The following is a 19,130-nucleotide window of genomic DNA, read 5'->3' on the forward strand; positions in this document are numbered from 1 at the left end:
TTTCAAAGGAAATGTGTTAATGAGAAACAATTATAGTCTGCTGCAGTGCTTAACTGATCTATTTGTAGTTCTAGTGCCAAGATGCAGAAGACACATCTATGCTGAGCACTAGTATCAGTGATAATAGGCCTCTAAATTGGAAACGATCATTACAAAGACACCAACCAGACTCTTTCTCTGGTACATAATAACAAGATTGAGATAAAAATCGCTTTTCCTAATTTGTTCCCTTTCCTGTTGCTGCACATCCTGTCAACGTTTGTTTGTAATTATATTAATATGGTAAATGAAGCACCCCGTTGTGCCTCACAAAGAGTAAATCTCTCTCAGATTGCTGTATGTATATATTTTCTCTTGGTACTGATAATGTGTTGTTTAATCTCAGTGAGTGTAAGGGTATAGGTCAGTGCTGGAACCCCATCCCCTAGGAATTGTGCTTCAGCCAGCGGAACTGGGAACGATCTTGTAGAAATGAAACGGTACCTAGTTTATTTCACGCTGTACTGTGAACCCATTCTTTGTGTCACAGAGAAAGCAAACACACGCCATGCATTTCCACCATTACTAGAACATGCTTCAATAGCAGTGATGATTTCTTTCATCAGTTACCGCTGTTAGATATCTCAGCACAGACATGGAAAGGCTCAGAAGGACACAGCAAGGAAATTGTTCATTCCAGATAAGTAGAGGACAGTTCAATTCATTTATGGATTGTTTCTAAAAGACTCTGCTAAAACTACCTATTAAGATAGAGGAGATGGGGAGGAGGGAGAATCAATCTCATCTCTCAATCTAAGTGAACAAAGAATTGCATGTGAAGCTGAACGGAGTGAATAACAAAGCTCACACCAAACCCAAAGGAAAAGAAAAAAGAGCCTTATTTTGCATAATTATGTCTGAATTGCACTAAATTTGACAGAACACGTTCCATTATAAGCCCTAAGGTCATATTTAGGTGGAGCAAAACATCAGATATACTGGCTGCAGTGTGCTTTTTCTGGTCTAATCTGAAGTCTCATGGGACAGCATGCAAGGGGACGACATGCACAGTTGAAGAGCTTTGGTTTAAATTCGGTTGTTTGGTTTATTTGATACGTGTGTTGAAAGCTATGACAGCACTCTGTCAGATCTCTGCGTTTCTGGGGTGGCTTTCTTATCTCTAAAATAGAAATGAAATAGAAAATATTAATGTTGCTCTGTTAAGAGAGTGATAAGGTTTAACTCATGAATATTTGTAAATTGCTTCACAGGACACTTCAAAAGTGCCCGATGCACAGTGTGTTTTTTAAATGGTGTTTTACCAGTGCTACCGTGCCAAGGGTTTGGTTGAAGCTTGTGTTTAAAGTGATGTCACCGAGGCTCATGGCAGAGCTTTCATGGTCAGTACTACCTGCATAATTTGAACACGGGTCTTCATAGAAACCCAAAGGAACAGAGCTCTGCCCTGTACCCTGGGGTAACCTACTCAGAATGAGCTTTTTCTCCCTAAATGTAAGAATCTAGAGATACTATGACCAAGGTTCTAAAATGACAGTAACAGTCCTGTTTGAATGAAAACAAATTGTATTTACAGAATTGCTGATACAGCACGGTCTTCTTGTACTATCAGCATAAAATGTAGAAATTAAGAAGGCAAATAAGAGCATCCCAAACTCAACAGCATGAAGAGGCACTAAAGCAGCAAGACGTTAAAAAACAGCCCAACATCTCATAGGCAAAAATAAATAAATCAAAGATAAAGTAAACTTTCTAGATAAGCAGGAGCATTTTAACGCTGTCCTGATAAAATTAATCTACAAAAACGAGTCAACAGTTTCCATATTTTCTCCATCTTTCTGCAAATTTACATCCTCATGGCTGAACTGTTTCAGGTTACTTATTGATCAAAGTAAGGGAGCGATGTGCAATTTTTTTTGCCTTGAGTGATTCCATTAACTTCTGCAGGACTGCTTGGGGCCACCAAGCACAGTCGAGTGAAGCCGCTTAACAATTAACAAACCTCACAGCGTTCCAAGGGCGTGAAAGAGCCAAAAGCCATTGCAATACAGGTTTGCTTTGTTAGTACTGCATATACACTACATGTGACTGCCGCAGTTGTCACATGGGTTGCTTCCACCAAATCATGCAGCTTGTTAATTAGTTATTGAATTGAGTTGGAAGGGACCCTTAAGGGTCATCTGGTCCAACTCCCCTGCACTGAACAGGGGACGATGAGACATAGATGTAATTTGTATATACACATTTGGGAGGAGCGTGGTCGCCTGTCTGAATTCCTTGATTCTTTTTTCCATTCAAGAGCCCCAGGAACTGGGAGGTCAGGATATTAGGAGAGAAGGTTCTTCACCAGCAGGTGGTGGGCATGGAGCAGACTTCCCAGGGCACTGGGCAGTCCTGAGCTGCAACATCAAGATCTCCTGGAGATTGGGTCCAATTTTTGGGTGGCCACATGTGGAGCCAGAGTTTGGACTCAATGATCTTTATGGGTCCCTTCCAACTCGGGATATTCTATGGTTCTATGATTCAGTTGTAACATTTCAACTAGAAGTACAATGAAATCAGTATTATTAATAATAGACAAAGTCTCTTTGTAAGCATGACCAACTGGAACCATCACATCTTCCACCTCCAGACATGGCAGCGTATTTGTGACTTGAAGACGCTACCGGACCTCACTTTTCCCCCAGAAAGCTGTAGAGCGTTTGCCCAGCTGAACCCCATCCCACTCTACTGCGAGTGCGTTCACCGCAGCAGAACCCCGCGGGCTGAAGGACCGGAAGCCACGGTTGCGGTCCTCGGCTCGAGAGCTCTCCCTCAGGAGCCGCGCCCTGCCAGGACCGCGCCACGGCCGCGGGTTCGAACCCCGAGGGGGGCGGCAGTTCCGGGAGCGGAGCCCGGCGCTCTCACACTGGGCTTCGGCCGGGGGTCCCGCTCGGGCTCCGGCGAGAGCGGGCGTAGCGCACATGTGCGGCCGCCCGGCACATGCTCACTGCGCGCGGCGCATGAGCAGAGGCGGCGCGGGGCCATCGGACATCTTGGGCCGCCCCGCACCGAGCGGGGAACGCCGTTGCCGCCGCCGCCGGGCCCCGGGGCGGGAGCAGCCCGACAGCCTCCGCGCCTCCCGCCTCGCCCGCCCCGGCGCCGGCTGCCGCCCCCGCCTCCCCCGCGCCGCTCAGAGCATCCCTCCTCCCCTTTGCGTTTGTCTTAATTCCGCTCAGAGACAAGATGGCAACGCCGGCGGCGGTAAACCCTCCCGGTGAGTAGCGCTGCTGCCGGTTCGCCCCGCGTGTCCCGGCCGCACGGCGCGGCCCCGCCCGCCGCAGGCACGCAGCGCCTGGGAACGCGGTGCGGAGGGCGGCAGCGCTGCCCGTGCGGCGGGAGAGGCTGAGCTGCTCGGGGAGTCCCTCACAAGCATCGGCTCCATCCTGGTCTACGGGCACGGGGAGCTGGGTGTCGACAACGCAGGTTGTGGCTGCGTTTGCCAAAAGGTGCAATAATAGCGTTGGATTTTTTTGTTTGTTTGTTAATAACTTAGGAAAAGAAGGAACTGAACTGCAGTTTTCTCTTTGAGTTCTTTGCTGGGGAAGGCTTTCCCTGAGGTGGCGGTGGGTCTGTGTGGAGTGCCGTAGTGGATATTGCTGTGATGCACTTTGACCGGCTCAGCGTTGGGTTGCCTGGTGTCCAGTATGAAACACAGTGGCACAGCGGAGCTTGCACCGAGCTCAGTGCCAATGAGCACTTTCATCAGAAGTGGATCCAGTTTTATGTCTTTTAATTTCATTGTATTTCCTCGTCACTGTCAGTTCTGATTGCAAGTGGTGTGCTTGAGTGAACCTAACACCAAAATGTTGTCCTTGTTGCTTTCACCCCCTTGTGAACGCTGTGACACACACAACTGGTGTATTTCAACCAGCAGCAGTAAAGGAGGCAGGAGCAATCCAGTCGGATTGAGTTTTTGTTTTCAAATTTTATGTATTAAACGAAAATCAGTATTTAATGATGGGTTATCAAATGTGTTTTATTTAGCGTCTAGACTACCATGTTGTGCACGCTAGCAGAATTCCACTGTGCATGCACATGGCACCAGTCAGCAAGTGGTTTCGAGCAGCTGAAGCTTGGTTTGTTTCTTACTCTCTGCTCCTCCTAAGCTATGCAACAGGAGCAGCCCCAGCCACGTGCAGGTCTGTGCTCAAACCGCTGGGTTTAGTAAATCTGGCAGCTCTTTGGCACCAGCCTCTTTCCCCTGTTCCTGCCCACCTGCAGCTGCAGCCAGCAAAGCTGTGCTTACATAAGAGGTATATATGCACCTCACGAAGAGCAGCCTCTAAGCATGGCTTTGCATTTGTTCCTCTGTGACCCAGGGAATGCACATGTTGTGAATTTAGGGAGAGTTTATGGGAAATAGGAGCAGTGTTGGCTGTATGCGTTGTGGTCCTCAGACTATTCAGCGCAGATTGCAGGTCCACAGGAAGGATGAGGGAACGAGCTTGTTTCCTGAGGTGAACTAACGCGTGCTTCTGTAAGGCTGAGGTCACAGCATCTTGTTGCTCCACAGCTAGGTAGTCAGAGCAGAGCTGAGCTGGAAGACAACTCATTAGCTCTTAGTGATCCTCCCACGGTATTTGCGTGTGAGTGCTGCTGTCAGACAAAGGTAGCTATGCATGGGCAAAGTCAAAATGAGATTTTGAACTGTGTTCTGCAGTGTTCACAGTGTTTCCTCTACCACAGACAGAAGGTAGAGCTGCACAACGTATCTTGGTTTATGCTATATTGTTTGACATGGTAGCAGTCTCTTTATTTTTTTTATTCTGGACTAGCTGTGAAGCAGTACAGAGAAGCAGAATCAAAAGCTTTGCTGAGAGGATTTGACGACTGCTGTTTTCTTCCTGGGCCAGATCCTCAGTTGGAGTCAGATGAAAGCAGCCCTATTAGTATTGGTGAAGCTGCACTGCCTTATGCCAGCTGACTTCCTGATCCACAATGTTATGGGAGCACAATAGAGAGATTAACTTGTTAAGCATCTTTAATGATGATTAGAAATTACAATATGATTAAATTTTTATTAAGCAATTGTCTGGGGTTCTAATAACATTTGGTAATTTAGGCAGGACATTAACCTACAGCTACCACAATACAAATACGTGTGGCGTTAGTCATATCCTAAGTAGTGGAATGGGGATTATCAGATGCAGAAAGCCGGGTGTTCTGTGGTTCTGAGGATGAAAGTCCTTCCATGTGGTATCTCCTGGTGCACAGCCACGTGCTGTTGTGTGCTGTTACCTCCTCTCACATGCTAGATGCAGGTTGATCCATTTTTCCTGATTTCCTTGCAAGGAAGGGTTTGAGTAGCCAGAACTCATGGAAGTTGGAGCGACTTGCAACCCGTCCTTGTTAGGGCTTGTGGGAATTGCAGTGACAGGAACGGGGTGGTGACAGAGACCTGGCCACCCCTGCTGATAGTTCATGGTGGTGAAGGGGCTCATCCATTGCTGCAGTGGGACATTGCACTGATGAAAGTGAGGGGCTCTGAAGAGTGATCTCCTGTACAGCTCTTGCTGTATGATTGACCTTAGGAATATGATCTGGTTGGAAGTACTTTGTTCATTTGTCATAATTCAGATGACTAACTGAACACAATACAGGTGTGTGGGAAGTTCATCTGCATTGGCACAAAGCAGCAGAGTTAATTTATTTCCTCCTGAAATAAGATTGGCATATTAAGTGGTTTTTAAGAACAAAAAAATTGTGGGGGTGTAACAAGCATTTCATAAATTACTGCTTGCAGCAAAGAAACTTAATGCCACATCTGTTTTAAATATATGTATTTTTGGGATGCAAACTTGTCTGTAACTGTTGTTACTTGGAGGTCAAATTCTGCTTAACTTGCAATGAAGTCGGTGATGTGGTGATTCTTGTATTAGTCCATTTAGGATGAAAACGTAGAACTCATAATGAAAACAATGTTTTATTTTCCTTATTAAGTGGTCTTGGGTGAAAAGTTCCTATTCGTTCCCAGGGTATCCAGCTGGAATGGAAAATGGGAGAGTGGTTTGCCTGCACCTGTAGCTCTCACGTATTCAACACAGAGCCCAGTTGTTGGTTTTACTGCAACAGTAGTAGCAGCTTTGCCCTTCTTTTACTGTGTAGGCTATGCAATAAACCCCGAAATCAGTTCTGCAGCATTCTGTGGGTTCTACTGATGGTGGGCTGTAATGGGCTTTAATGTTTCTGGGATGCAAAAAAGTAGTCGTTTCTAAGATGATGTTAAAACAAAGATCTCAGAAGCTCAACGCTCATTAAACTGTGGGATCCATAAAGTACTGATCCCTTCCTTCTTTTTTTTTTTTTTTTCATATCTTTGCTGCAGCAGAATTTGCTCTTCTTTCATTCAAACTGTGTTGTGAGATGATAGCGCTTATTGGATTGTTCTCTGATGGTATCCTGACCTTCAGGACCATGTGCGGAGCAGCAAATTTCTTGTTACTTTTTATCTACAAGATAAGAAACATTTCATTTTAAAGTATCTCTTCTGTCACGGAGTATTTATTTAAAATTTGCGTATGCAGCTTATGGTTAGTTTCAAATATTTTTTCAAATAGAATAATGTTTTCCTGAGGCTCTTAATAAAAATGCACAACAATACAGGCAGTGCTGATGCCTGTAATACCATATGGTTTTGCTGTTTTTTCTTTCCAGTAAGAAAAATTGCTGTAGAGATTAAGTAGGAAAGGCAAAAAGCAGCCATTTCAAAACAATCAAGGCAAATAACACCTTTGAGTTAGTGATTATTGTTATTAAGAGGACAGAAATGGGGCTGTCATTAGGAAGATGAATGCAGAGATTATGCTTAAATGGCTTGTGAAGATCAGATGTGCGGGTAGTTTAGGGTAATTTTTTTAGACTTAGTACTTCATAACTGACAAATAAGAATGGGAGCGTGTTAATTCAGTGCTAACTGAAGAAAGTGCAGTGCTATTAAAACTTGCAATAGAAAATGGAAAGAGGGGGCCTTGAGTTTAAGACCCTTGGGGGATTTAGATCTGCCTGTAGCAAGGTCTCCTTGGGTGGCCAGAAGTACTTGGAGGGAGTTTTGGGAAAGAAATCTGAAAATTCAGAGCAATGCCCTCACCCATTCAGTAGGATGGTTTTGCAGAATAATAGATTTGCAGGCCCAAACAGGCAGGAATTCAGAAATTCCAGAAATCTTGGATGTTGTGTCAGTATACAAACAGTTGGTACTTGTTTGTTCTTGCCAACAACGCTTCTTTTGTTCCAACATAAAGCATTTCCTCTCAGTCCATGTCTATCCAGCATTCTGTTTAAAGAGAAAGAGAAAGTTGTGTAAGGCTGCTTTTGTACATTTTAGCTTCTGATTCTAATCCAAAGTGGATGCGTAGTGTAAGTGAAGTTTAAAAATAAGAAATACTAATAATGAATCATTCATCATCTACTATTGCAAAAATCAAAACCAAAAAGCAAGTTGATCTTGGTAGGCAGGTATCTAAATTAATATTTGAGTATGGAGGGTGTGCTTTCGGTCAACGAAATGAAAAGCATTGCCCTGTTCAGTTAGCACATTCTTGGAAGATCTTCAAGCATCAGTCTGATGTTCTTATACCTGTTTGATTTTTCTTGCTGTTCAGGTCTGCTGTTCTTAATTGGTGGAATAAATTCTCATGGACCAGATCTGTGCTTCGTGGCTACTCCTGAAAGTGACAAAACATTATTGCATATCAGCAAACGTTGGCCTGGCAGATGGATAAGTTACAAGCTTTGAAACTCAAAAGCCAAACATAGAATGCCAATTTTTTTTCGGAAGAGTTATTTGAAACTTTCAGTGCTCACCGTTTCAAATGGGTTTGTGTAGAAAAATGGCAAAATGAATAAAGCATCTTTTGTATGTCCTGGTATTACAGTTTACGTGAATTAATGGCCATAGTCGTGCAGTGAGTAATGGATTGGAATCCTCAGCTGTAGTTTCCGTTTTTGTAACCAAACCAAAGCACATGGAGAAAGAGACCTCCTTTGTTTTGGATGCTCTACGTTTTGAGCAGTGTTTCTAGTTTTTCTGTTTCTTCTCCTTGTCAGCTGTTCTTTCCATTCACCGGCCTTTCTCCCATGTTCCTATCCTCTGCTTTCCATTCTGCGTCCCACATTACATTGGCTCCTCGAAGGGTGTTGTTAAGATGTAAATGCATCCTGCAATTGTACTGCTGCTTCCCTATAGTCTATCAACAACTTATGAGTTCAGCCTTTACAGTCTATGGGTAGCATCTGAGCTCCTTAGGTAAAAGCTGTTCTTCTGTAGCTGCTGGTAGCAGTGGCACTACCTTTCACATAACGGGGCAGGTATTTTAAAGTATAATCAATTGGCTCAAATTAGAACCATCCTTTGGTTTACTTCTTCTCTACATGTCTGTATGTTGCTGTTCTGTTCAGGGATAGCTCCTAACGTTAATTTTAAATGTTTGCATTTGGGCTGCTGCTGTTTTTCTCATCTAAGTGTCAGTTGCATTTGACAAATAGAATAACAAAATAATTATTTTTTTTTCTCTAATCAACGAAAAATGGTGTTGAATTGCTTAATTGCTGGCTTTTCCTGCATACAGTTGGGAAAGCTTTTCAGGTAAGTTGCTCATACAAAATGCCTGAAATGGGTAGTAATTAACAACTGGCTCTTCATTGGTATGTTAATTGTGCTGCCATTTGTCCTGGTGCCTGTCCTTGTTTAAATGCTCGGTTACACTGAACTGAAGCGTTCTCTTCCTGGCAAACACGGAATGTATCAGAACAGTTTGACTCCGAGATATATGCAAATGTTTTATGGGAAGCAGCATGCCAGTAAATCACTGAGGTGCGAAGAACAAAAACACTGCGGATTTGTATTCTGCAGAGGTAAAAGCAAAATCTGTTTCTGTGGAATGTATGGGCGTGATTTTGAAAAATGTTCTCCATTACGTTTCCAGTAATAGTCCAGAACTCAATTTTAGGTAAGTGGATGGCTGGGGGGACTTGTTACTGTTGGCTGTGCCCTTTAGGGAAGGTAGGTGGGCAACTGAGCACTGCGAGATGCTTCTCTCAATGCGTGTGTTTGTGAAACTGCATTGCCTGTAACAAAAGGGGTGGAAAATCAAGCTGAACTGGAAATGCTTTTAGAACTTGAGGTAAAACAGGTTATTTTGGATGCAAGGAGAGTTAAAGTAACTTCTTGTGTATGGATCATGGCAATGGTTTCAAATCTTATTTAATTCACTTCTGAGAACACAGATTGCCTTCTGTTACCTGGATGTTGCTTTGCGCAGGGCAGCCCCAACCTCCAGGTGTTACTGCAGTGGATAAAACCAGGCTGCCTCTGGCGTGTATCTTTAGGTTATTCAAGTGCTGTCCTGAAGAAGGGCTGAGCAATGATGCAGAACGAAACCAGGATTTTAGTTTGCTAAGCCTCTGTCGCATCGAAAGCTGTTGGTCTTCCTCGTGCTTTGTGAAGCCAGCAACCCCGGAAAGTAGGTGCTGATTTTGCAACAGTAGCCATAAGAGAATTACAGTTCTTGTAGCCACAGCCACTGAGAAGGAGCTTAAGTACACAGGAGCTGTGCAGGCAGGCCCTGTGACTGCCTTCAGCAAAACTCAGGTCACGCTGCCTGCTCCTATGAGTCATGTTCTTGCCGTTTTGTATGGGGACACAGTGGTTTCCTCCCATTTAATTTTTTAGGGCATCTTTACCAGATTGCCTTGCTCTTTATGCATTCTATTCCCCTGTATATCCTCTGTTTTCTGTAATGAGTGGTGATTTGACTAAAAGAAAGCAGGGCTGCGTAATGAGAACTTCCCTTTGTTATGGGATTTTCAGCAGCCTTTGCAATAGGATGGCCAATCTTTGTAAGTGAGTAAAGGTTTTCGTGTTCCTGGGATAAATATTCTTTTGCTAATTTGTCTTGTTGGTGTTTTCATATAAAAAAGGATGACGTTTAATTTGCTGGGCAGTCAGCTTTGTGGGAATAGCAATTGCTGCATTGAACGTTTGAAGTATGCATTTTCATTGTTGAATTTAAAGTAAATGAGCCATCATGAGAAAAATACAGGACCATTTTCAAGCTCGTTTATGAAGACTGGAAAAGAAGAATGCTTTCTGAATACGTGGGCACAGTCAAAAGGTGGACTGCAGTCCAAGTAATTGTTCTTCAGCTGCGTTCTTCAGCCGGCATTGACTGAGACACAGTTTGGATGGAAGAGGTCTGACTGTCCACCTCCACTGCACCAGTGCCCAGCGTAGGGCTGGGTTTGGCTACCTCTGACAGTAACCATTAGCAGTTGAGGTGCTGAGGGCAGGTTTCCCTCTGAGTCATGGTGGTGATTTCCTGCATAGAAAGCAGTGGGCTGAAGCATTAAGTAGGTCTTAAACGAATATAATAGTCTCCAAAAGTCTCCTGTTAAAAAATAAAACTGCAAGAGGGGATTTTCTTCTTTCATTGTAGCTGATGGCATTGTGAGTTATGCAGTTTTATAGGAGTCTTTTGTTGCTCTTGTAAGTTAATCAAGCTTGAGAGCTGGTTCTTGAATGAGAGCAGTTTTTGCTTTTATTTTTTCTAAATGAGATTGAATGGTTTTGTACTTGCTTTGAAGCTGTGCTCTCTGAGATGTAGTGGTAGATCAAATATATTTAGTTGGCCTTTCATTCAAAAAACAAGCAAGCATCAGAAATTTCCAAGGTGTTTGCTGACTCAAGACTTATTAATTATTGTTGTTATTTTCTTTTAATGCTGTTCTCCTTCAGCCACTTGAGCCTTTTGGTTCTGAACTGGAAATGGAACTGAGGCTTAGGATTTTAACATCGTAGTGAAAGGTGCCAATCTGAATTTCTTTCACAAGGTTCCTATGGCCTTGATGTAGAATTTCAAGCGGTCATATATTCTAAGCACACAAACTAGCTTTCTCTGAAGCTTTTCCTGTTGTTGATTTGTATTTCTCACTTTGCTTTCCATGCATGTTTTTAAAAAGAGGGCCATGTAAATACTGAAGTAATTTTTGAGGTTAGGCAGCTGTAAAAGAAAACCTTAATTTTGTGGTGCAGTAATCCAATTAGAAGTAGATAGGTGGTTTTACTGTTGGCATTTTGGTTGGATAGAATCAGTTGGAGATCTGTGGGTGGAAAGAACATTTACATGAAGTTCATGCTGAATTATGTTTTGCTTGAGGAAAACTCTTCATTACTTGCAAAGCTGGCACATGCTTTTTTTATTATTCCTTCTCCAAAGTATTATCTGATGACTGTGATGAAAAGGTTGATATGTCATTAAGGAATTGGTTCTGCCTCATCTACCGATGAGGTGCAAAACCTCTCCTGCCTTTGGCATAATAGAATAAGGTGCATGTAGAACACCAGTCCTTGCCTTATCCTGGGAGGGTTGTGCCTGTGGGAAGTGTTTTGGGATGTGCAGTGATGGCCTTGTCTTGGCATGGGATGCTTGGAGGTCAATAGCATCTCAGTGTCAGCTTTGCATCTCCGCCTGATGAGATTGTTTTTTCAAGATGGTCTTCAGGACAAAATGTTCTTTTATCCTTGTTCAATTTAAGATGTCTGTGGTAATTATGAATAAGAATTTCAGAGGCCAATAAATTCCCTCCGTACGGGGAAATTCTTGGCTGTTACAAGCTGCCTGCATTTTTCAGTTTTATTGCTGGCTGGCTGCCTCCTGTCTGCGTTCTCTCGGTCAGCTCTCAGACATGTCTACAAGCTCTGGGCAGGGGTCAGATCTACTCCAGCTTTCCTGCTCAGCCTCTGACAAGTCCTATGGCATCCCTGTGCCTGCCTAGCCATCTGATTTCTTCCTGTTCTCCTGGGTACCATTTGCCTGTCCTGCTTATAGGACTGTGCGTTCTGGGATGCTTTCTTCTTTGCATTACAAGATCATTATAAAATAATGTATTTGTGTAAGAGGATGGAGTGCCATCCTGCATCAAATAGGGAATATCCTTCTTTTCCCCCCCCCCCCGTAGTTATGCTAATTGATAATGTTTTAATAACAGAATTTTATTGCAAACAGGTTTGTGTTGGTCAAGCAAAGAATTTTTCTCCTTTTGGGAAGAAAGGAGATCAAAAGCAGTGTGTGTGTGTGTATGTATGTATGTATCTGTGTGTGTGTGTGTGTATATTTACTTAGAGGAGGTCTGACTGTGCCCACCTCCACTGCACCAGTGCCCAGTATAGGGCTGGGTTTGGCTACTTTTGACAGTAACCATTAGCAGTTGAAGTTCTGAGGGCAGGTTTCCCTGTGAGTCGTCATGGTGGCGATTTCCTGCATAGAAAGCAGGAAATGGCAGGTGTTATTTATTCTAAGCACATAAATAATGATCAATTTATGTTTGGGTATGGTGTTGGGATAGTTTTTCTTTAGTGTCTTAGAAAAGTATAGCATGAGCATTGACATACAAGCATAGGCATGACATTGCTGAACTAGCAGTGATCCACCTGGCTGTACAATCTCAATAAAGGCTTTACAGTTTATTTCTTGCTCTCTTACCTGATGATCACTTAGTCTGCCTTTGAAAACATATTGGTTTGTTCTCAGCCAGGTACAATTTCAGTTCAGATTGAGAGCAAAATATTGATTGGCTCATGAGCACAAAAATATGAAACTATGTGAAAAATAGTTTCACTGTGAAAATTATGTGTCATTTTTCAAGTGTTTGGTGTTTGCTTGGGAGCTGAATTTAAAAAATAGGAAAATGCATTATTAGGAAGGATACATGGTTAGTAGGTTAACTTGTAATAGTCTTTAAATCAAGTTAATGAGCTTTCTCTGGAAGTAAATATGCTTTCAGAAATCAAATCATGATTCTTCCTGCTGTTGCAATGTAATGATAAGCTATTTGTGGTGGCTTTGTTGTTGTGTTTTTTGGTTGTTTTGTAGAAGCATTGGGTTGCTAGCAGTTGTTTGCTTTCTTCTGCAGAGCTCCTGTTGCAGTTGGAACGTGACTGCCAAGCTTGGCATTCAGAGTAATTGTACATGTCCTCTGTACTTGTCTGTGCTGCTCTTCAGTCAGCAAATATGGAAGTTAAAATTTAGTTTGATCAATATTTGTAGACAAATACTCAGCTTGTTTTTTGACAAACATCCAGTTTGTTTGTAGTGAGATTTTTTTCAGTGTCATTCTTCAGTTCCGTGTTTGATGTATCCACAGAACTGTCTGTATGCTTTTGGGAACAAGTGGCTTGTAATGGATGTCAAATCACGTTTAATATAAATAAGGACAAGGTGGGGGGGGGGGGGGGGGGAGTTGTAGTATTATATGTTTTCATTTGTGCAGTAGTTTACTGGTTGAACATGCAGTTAGTTTTTTGTATTTTGTAATGGTGAAAAAGCAATAAGGGCATGGCCTTCAGAGCCAGTTGCTTCCTGAAGCAGAGCTTATCTGGAAACATAATTAATTGTCTCTCTTATTTTAAAATTGGTAGTTGTGACTAAAGCAAAGTATAAGATTCAGTATTATGAAAACTGTTCAGGAAATAGCTCTGTGAGGAAGTTAAGCAGATACAAGTGTTCCAAAATTCATGACAAGTTCTTGGGTATATAGTAAAAGTAAAGGGACACCAAGGAATCTTCTGCAGCCAAACATAGCAGAGTTTTGTACTGATTGTATGCCTATCAAGATTTCTCTTACGCCATATTGTTGGAGTGTTGTGTTTGGAGCATGTGTGGGAATGAAAAAGTCCAGAATGTGAAACAAAAATTGCAAATGCAGCTGCAGTTGAGCTTTCCAAAGCCTGTGGGCTTCTATTGTTTTTGTTTTTTTTGTTGCTGTTGTTTCTGTTTGCAGACATGAAAGATATAATGCTTGAAATTGCCTAAAAGGCAGAGCGTTCTAATCAGTGTAATTAACAATCCTGGGGCAGTGAAGAGCAGGAAAATCATTAAGACCCTTATTTGTAATTTACTTTTTTTTGCTGTCAAAGACATTTATCTTTTATGGAACTAATCCTCAAAGATAAGAGTAGCTACTGCAGGTTGGTATGTCAGAGAATGGAAGTTTGAGATGATGTTCTGAAGGTTGTCCTCTGCTGTCTTCTTCCATTTCTAGATGGAAAAAGATAGGAGGTGTCAATCAGAAAATCTCACTATCATAGACTGGTTTGGAATGGAGAAGATCTTTAAGATTTTACCTATTGGAGTTTCAGTAAGGAGTAAAATAAATTTAATATTTAGTATGCTATGCTCAGGTTGTGTTTTTATAATGGAGTTGTGTGGTTTTTTTCTTCCTCTGCTTCTAGAAAGCAAACATTGCCTTGGAAATTGTGAGGAAGAGGAGAAATGGGAAACCATGCTATTTTTAGAGCATTTTTTGTGATGCGTTGTGATGTTCCTTTTAGCAACAGCACACAAATGTTCTTCTTCTTGCTAATAAACTGGGATGTGGAAATACCTGGAAGACCAGTTAATTATCGTAACATCAAATGAGCATCGTTTGCTTGTTGATCAAGCAGAACTGAAGTCATTAGTGCTATCAATAAAATATTGTTTAATGAAAACAAGAGAATTCTGATTACCCAACAGTGCCCAAGGACACTGTAAATATACTGATAATTAAGTGCTTGCTAACAGGAGTTGTTCTGAATAAAATGTAGAATTAACATACTCTTTTGAGTCACGTATCAGAAAAATCTTTGTAATAAATAATGAAGGTATTTGAAGGACATGAGTAACTAATTTAGAGTGAATCAGGGCGGTCTACATTTTAGTCTTTTTAGTTGGACTGTGTTGTTCCTAGGCTTTCCACCTTGCCAGACTGGATGTTTGTGTAGGCTGGGCTGCATCCCAAAGGCCTCAATGCCCAAAGGTCATTGAGCCCAGCTTGGTCCATGCCTTGTAGGACAGCTTGTGGTCCACTACTGCAGCAGCAACAGTCACTTAAATCTTCCACGGTGGGATTGTCAAACAATTCCTCAGAAATACTTTGTTCACATCCATAATGGTCTTCCTTCTCAGTCCTCTATGACTTGGCCAAGAGAACTGATGACCAGAAATGACATCTCTGGGTGTTTGTGCTGTGCTCTGTTGTAGCAGGCTGGTGGGGCACAAGGTACCACTGCAGTCTAGATCTGGTTCTTCAGAGTCATTCAGAGTTGTAAATTTAGGATGAATATTGTGAATACTTGCACCTGTGAGCTTGGAACATGCTTACACGTTTTTATATAATGAAAACACATTGCAAGAATATTCTATGTTAACAGAGGATTGCACATTAGTTCATTCATGAGGAATATCTCTGCTCAATATTGAAGCCATATCTTGTCAAAGTTCTTTCAGCTTTTGAATCAAAAGTTGTAGGCATAGAGACTGCCTTGCATGCTGGTGAAATTGGATAACTGACTTTACTGTAGATAATTTAATAGATGGTATGGACAAGAATCAAGTAAAGTTGACTCTGAAGTTGCAGAAAATGGTTTTCCTTTAAATTCTGTTTTCTTACCTACACCATTATAATTATTAGAGTGGTAATTTCAAAACATTTTCTTCAAATTGAAGTTGAGCTTCCACATGAGTTAAATTGATCTGAGTTCAAAATATACACCAACTTCTGCTGGAAGAAAAATGGCTAGATAGACAGTAAGAAGCCAGTCTTTCTATTAGGTGAGAAATAGTTTTTAAGTAATCTGAAGCTGATTGAATAAAAATGAAATCTCAGATGATAACATAATAACTGCTCAATAGTTTATCTCTGCACAAATTGTTATTATTTATTTCTCATAAAATAATTGCATAGGAATTTAGTAAAGTACATTATCTCATAAACTTCTGTTCTATGAGATAATTTTCCAAAGGACAAAGAACCAAGAAATGGGGGAAGGTAAAACAGCAGTGACAATATAAAGCAAGTAATTGGTCATCAAGAGTAAAGGCATACTATAGCAAGTAGTTTATTTGACTATTTGTGAAATAAACAAATAGTGGGAATTGGCCAATTTCTTACCTTTGTAGAAGAAGCAAGCTTAAACATTGTGTATCCTGTGAAAACTGGCTGTTCTGTCCCTGGCAAAATGTTCTTCAGGCTCAGCATGCCTTTTCCAGCATTGGCCAACAAAGGTGCTTGAAGGAGAATAAACTCAGGGCAAGTATCTACGGGACTCCCCTGGGTACATTCCCAACCTCCAGCCATGTGTGACTCACAGGCTTCTTGAGCCAGCCCTGATGTTTGTATTTAATAGCACTCAGCGGGTTTCTTTTCCACAGTTTTGGGCAGGATCTAATTCCATATAACCTTCTGACATCCACAGCTTCCTGTTGCAGGGAGCTTGGAGTGTCCTGACTGGTCAGAAAGGCTTGGTGAAAGTAATCGTGTTTGAGGAGTGTAGTTGTGAGGACATCCAGCAACAGAGATCACCTGGAAGAGTGCAGGAGCTAGGGATGGTTGGATGGGCAGACAAGACTTAGCAATGTGGAGGCAAATGAACCAGAATTTAGTCAAAATTAGTGCTAATAGTGTTCGTGCTAATGGTGGAATGATGTGAGTTTGATGGTGATGAGTTTGTTTTGCTTGCACTGGAACAAATTGAGAGCAACTCTATTGGCTCTTTGCTTTCCTTCTGAGCAACAAAAATGTCAACATCTTACGGAGTCCTTTTAACTGACCAGTGGGGTCTTCTGGGGCAGCACCACGTTGCTAATTCATTGTGGTTATGCCTGGCTTCAGCATAGCCTCAGCTTCTCTTGCACTTCCACTTTACCTCCTGGTGTTTCATACAGCAAGTATTTTGTTTTAAAAAGAAGAAAAAAATGCCCTGTATGTGGATTTCTAACCAAGAGCCAGACAAAACAAGCTACATGAAACACACTTGTTAAACGATGAATTAATGGACTGAGCGTGATCTATCTCAGAGAAAGCTGAAGGAAAGTCATAGCACTTAATTATTTTTCATCTTGTTTATTTGCCCAGGCTGGGCATATGCTTCTTCAGTTACTGTGAGTTGACTAATGCAGCAGCTTTGGCTGCTCAGATACCCAAAATGAGCCATAAGTTGTAATTGCTAGGTTTGACATGGTAAGTAAAAATCACAGAAAATAACTTTGAATGTTACCTTCTGTTTCTTGTGTACAACTTATAACTGTGCAGTTATTTTTGGCAAATACCAAATGTCAGAGGAGGAGGGAGGATCACCATTCATTTTAAGTTGAAAATAATGCATTGTGTGGGAAGCCTAATTTTTTTTGTAATGCAGAATCATTTAATTAGTACACTTGCCACGTGTCACTAGTATCAACGGAAATAATATCAATAAAACTGGGGCAGTTTAAGGCAGAATAAAGTGACGAACTGTTTTATCAGTGCATTGTTGTTTGTGTAGTGGCCTAAGACCAGCGAGGTCGGGTTCAAACAGCACAAGCACTGCTGCTGTTGACTGCAGTTGTACTGTGACCCTTCAAGTAAGCTAAGCTTCTGTCTCTTTTGTTTTAATAAATGTTGAATTCCATCAGTCCCTTATAATTTGTTGGAGGGTGGGTGGGGAGGTGTGAAAGTTTAGCAGGATTTGTCAGCAAAGTTGGATTTGCTAGCATATTAGATGGAGCATGAGGAATAGTTCATCTAAGCCAGATATTGGATAGGTCAAGAAGAGATAACAGGGAATTATGAGTGAGAAGTGGAGAAACAGCTAGGGAAAAATACACGGGAATATGTGGGAAGGTGAATTGGTGTCTTGCAGTTTGTCAGGAAGGTGGGAAGAATGCAGAAGGTACCGAACTAGATGGGAGCAATTCCCCTGTAGTAGATCAAAATGTTACTGGTCAGGGTCTACTTTCAATTTTTTTTGTTTGCATCTTGCCTCCTTTTGCACATCCTCATGGTGCTGGACTGCAAAGCATGCAGTAGGGGTGCTTTGTACTGAGAGGCCAGGACTTCCCCAATGCGTGCTGTGGGCACAGCGATGAATTGCAGAAGCACCGCAAACAGTTTCAGCCCTGTGGCTTCACCTGTTGTTCTCCCAGTCTACTGGTGGGACATATTAGATGCCTGATAGATTTGCTGCGTTGCCCTGATAGCTGTTAGTGCTTTTTCTGGGGTCATGGCAAAGACAGTGGTCTTTGACCATTAGTTAGGGCATCTCTTGTATGGTTTCTGACTGTGTTGCTGATCTGGTCCCCCAAAATGACTGGCTTAACTGCATCATTTTTCCCCTTAGAATTCACTTGTGATGCAGAAGGATGAGAAATTTCATTTAAATTCTTAAGAAAGGAGCATTTCTTTGATAACAACTCACTGTGCCCTAATTTTTCTTCAAGATTATGAGGGGGGCATCCCCCCCTCAAAATACGGAGTATCTTGCTAAATGGAAAAGTGTAAAATTAAGCAAGATTTATCTATTAATCCTAAAAGCTCTCCCTATCTAAGTAACCAGTTCCAGAACCTAAATGGTTAAAGTAGAAAATGTTAGTAATTTTGCTGCAAATAAATTGATCAGTATGCAAGACGGTTGTCACTGGCTGAATCATGGTCCACAGTTAAGGTAAACAGATCTGTGATGACATTTTCTGAGCAGAATACCAATGCTGCTACATTTCTTCCCAGAGGTTTCTGACACTTCTTATATGCGGATAAAATCCCTCTCCAGGAAGGTGTTGCTCGCAGGGAAGAAATAGCATCTTTGAAAGAGCCTTCTCTAAAGGTGGGATTTATTGTATTTCCTGATTTATTTGCTGTGAGAATTGTCTTAAAGAACATAGAAGGGGATGTTTTTGCTTTCCTGCTTATTCTCTCAGTGCAGCAGATCTTTCTGATCTGGGATCTATTTAAAGTATCTGGCAGTGAAATTCAATAAAACAGTATTTAGCGGAGTTATCAAAAAGAATGTAAGCACTGTAATTTTTATGGTCTCTGAAAGAGATCTTTCATTTTATAATGTGGTTAACATGCAAATGCAATGACTAAATATATAGTTAGGTTTTAGCATAGGTGTTTCTGTGAAATTTTTTTGGCTGTGTGATGGCTTCATATGTTCATTGCCATATTCAAAAGAGATATGATTTGGTTTATTCTTAAATGTCTCTGTGCTAAGCAGAAATCCCCTTCTGCAATTGACTGCAATCAGAACCTCTTTGCTGACATGCATCAAACTCCTGAATGACTTTAGAGTACGAAAA

General features: G+C 41.7%; 1 protein-coding gene and 1 long non-coding RNA gene across 8 annotated transcripts in view; one reads left to right on the top strand and one right to left on the bottom strand.

The window, feature by feature from the left end:
• The first annotated feature begins 3,076 nt into the window (after window positions 1-3,076).
• ARNT2 (aryl hydrocarbon receptor nuclear translocator 2) overlaps window positions 3,077-19,130 on the top strand; it is a 93,215-nt gene continuing 77,161 nt past the window's right edge. Inside the window, exon 1 of one of the 6 annotated variants that reach the window (XM_048955980.1) lies at window positions 3,077-3,253. In XM_048955980.1, coding sequence (XP_048811937.1) covers window positions 3,223-3,253 — 31 coding nt within the window. In that variant the 5' untranslated portion in view covers window positions 3,077-3,222. Of the gene's footprint in view, window positions 3,254-3,360; window positions 3,486-8,874; window positions 8,988-18,497; window positions 18,656-19,130 lie in introns of those variants that run through there. The other 5 variants (XM_048955984.1, XM_048955979.1, XM_048955978.1 and 2 more) reach the window with 5 other exon arrangements.
• Window positions 6,364-17,829, bottom strand: LOC125698089 (uncharacterized). Of its 2 annotated transcripts, XR_007379069.1 has the most exons (4): window positions 15,967-17,829; window positions 7,616-7,703; window positions 7,127-7,312; window positions 6,364-6,488 (listed from the first exon to the last, which is right to left on the bottom strand). It is a non-coding gene; the product is annotated as an uncharacterized LOC125698089 (long non-coding RNA). The 2 variants fall into 2 exon arrangements; XR_007379068.1 differs by having other exon boundaries at window positions 6,364-7,312; window positions 15,967-17,826.

Source organism: Lagopus muta, chromosome 10 (assembly GCF_023343835.1).
Source record: "Lagopus muta isolate bLagMut1 chromosome 10, bLagMut1 primary, whole genome shotgun sequence".
In the NCBI taxonomy this organism is placed as follows: Eukaryota; Metazoa; Chordata; class Aves; order Galliformes; family Phasianidae; genus Lagopus; species Lagopus muta.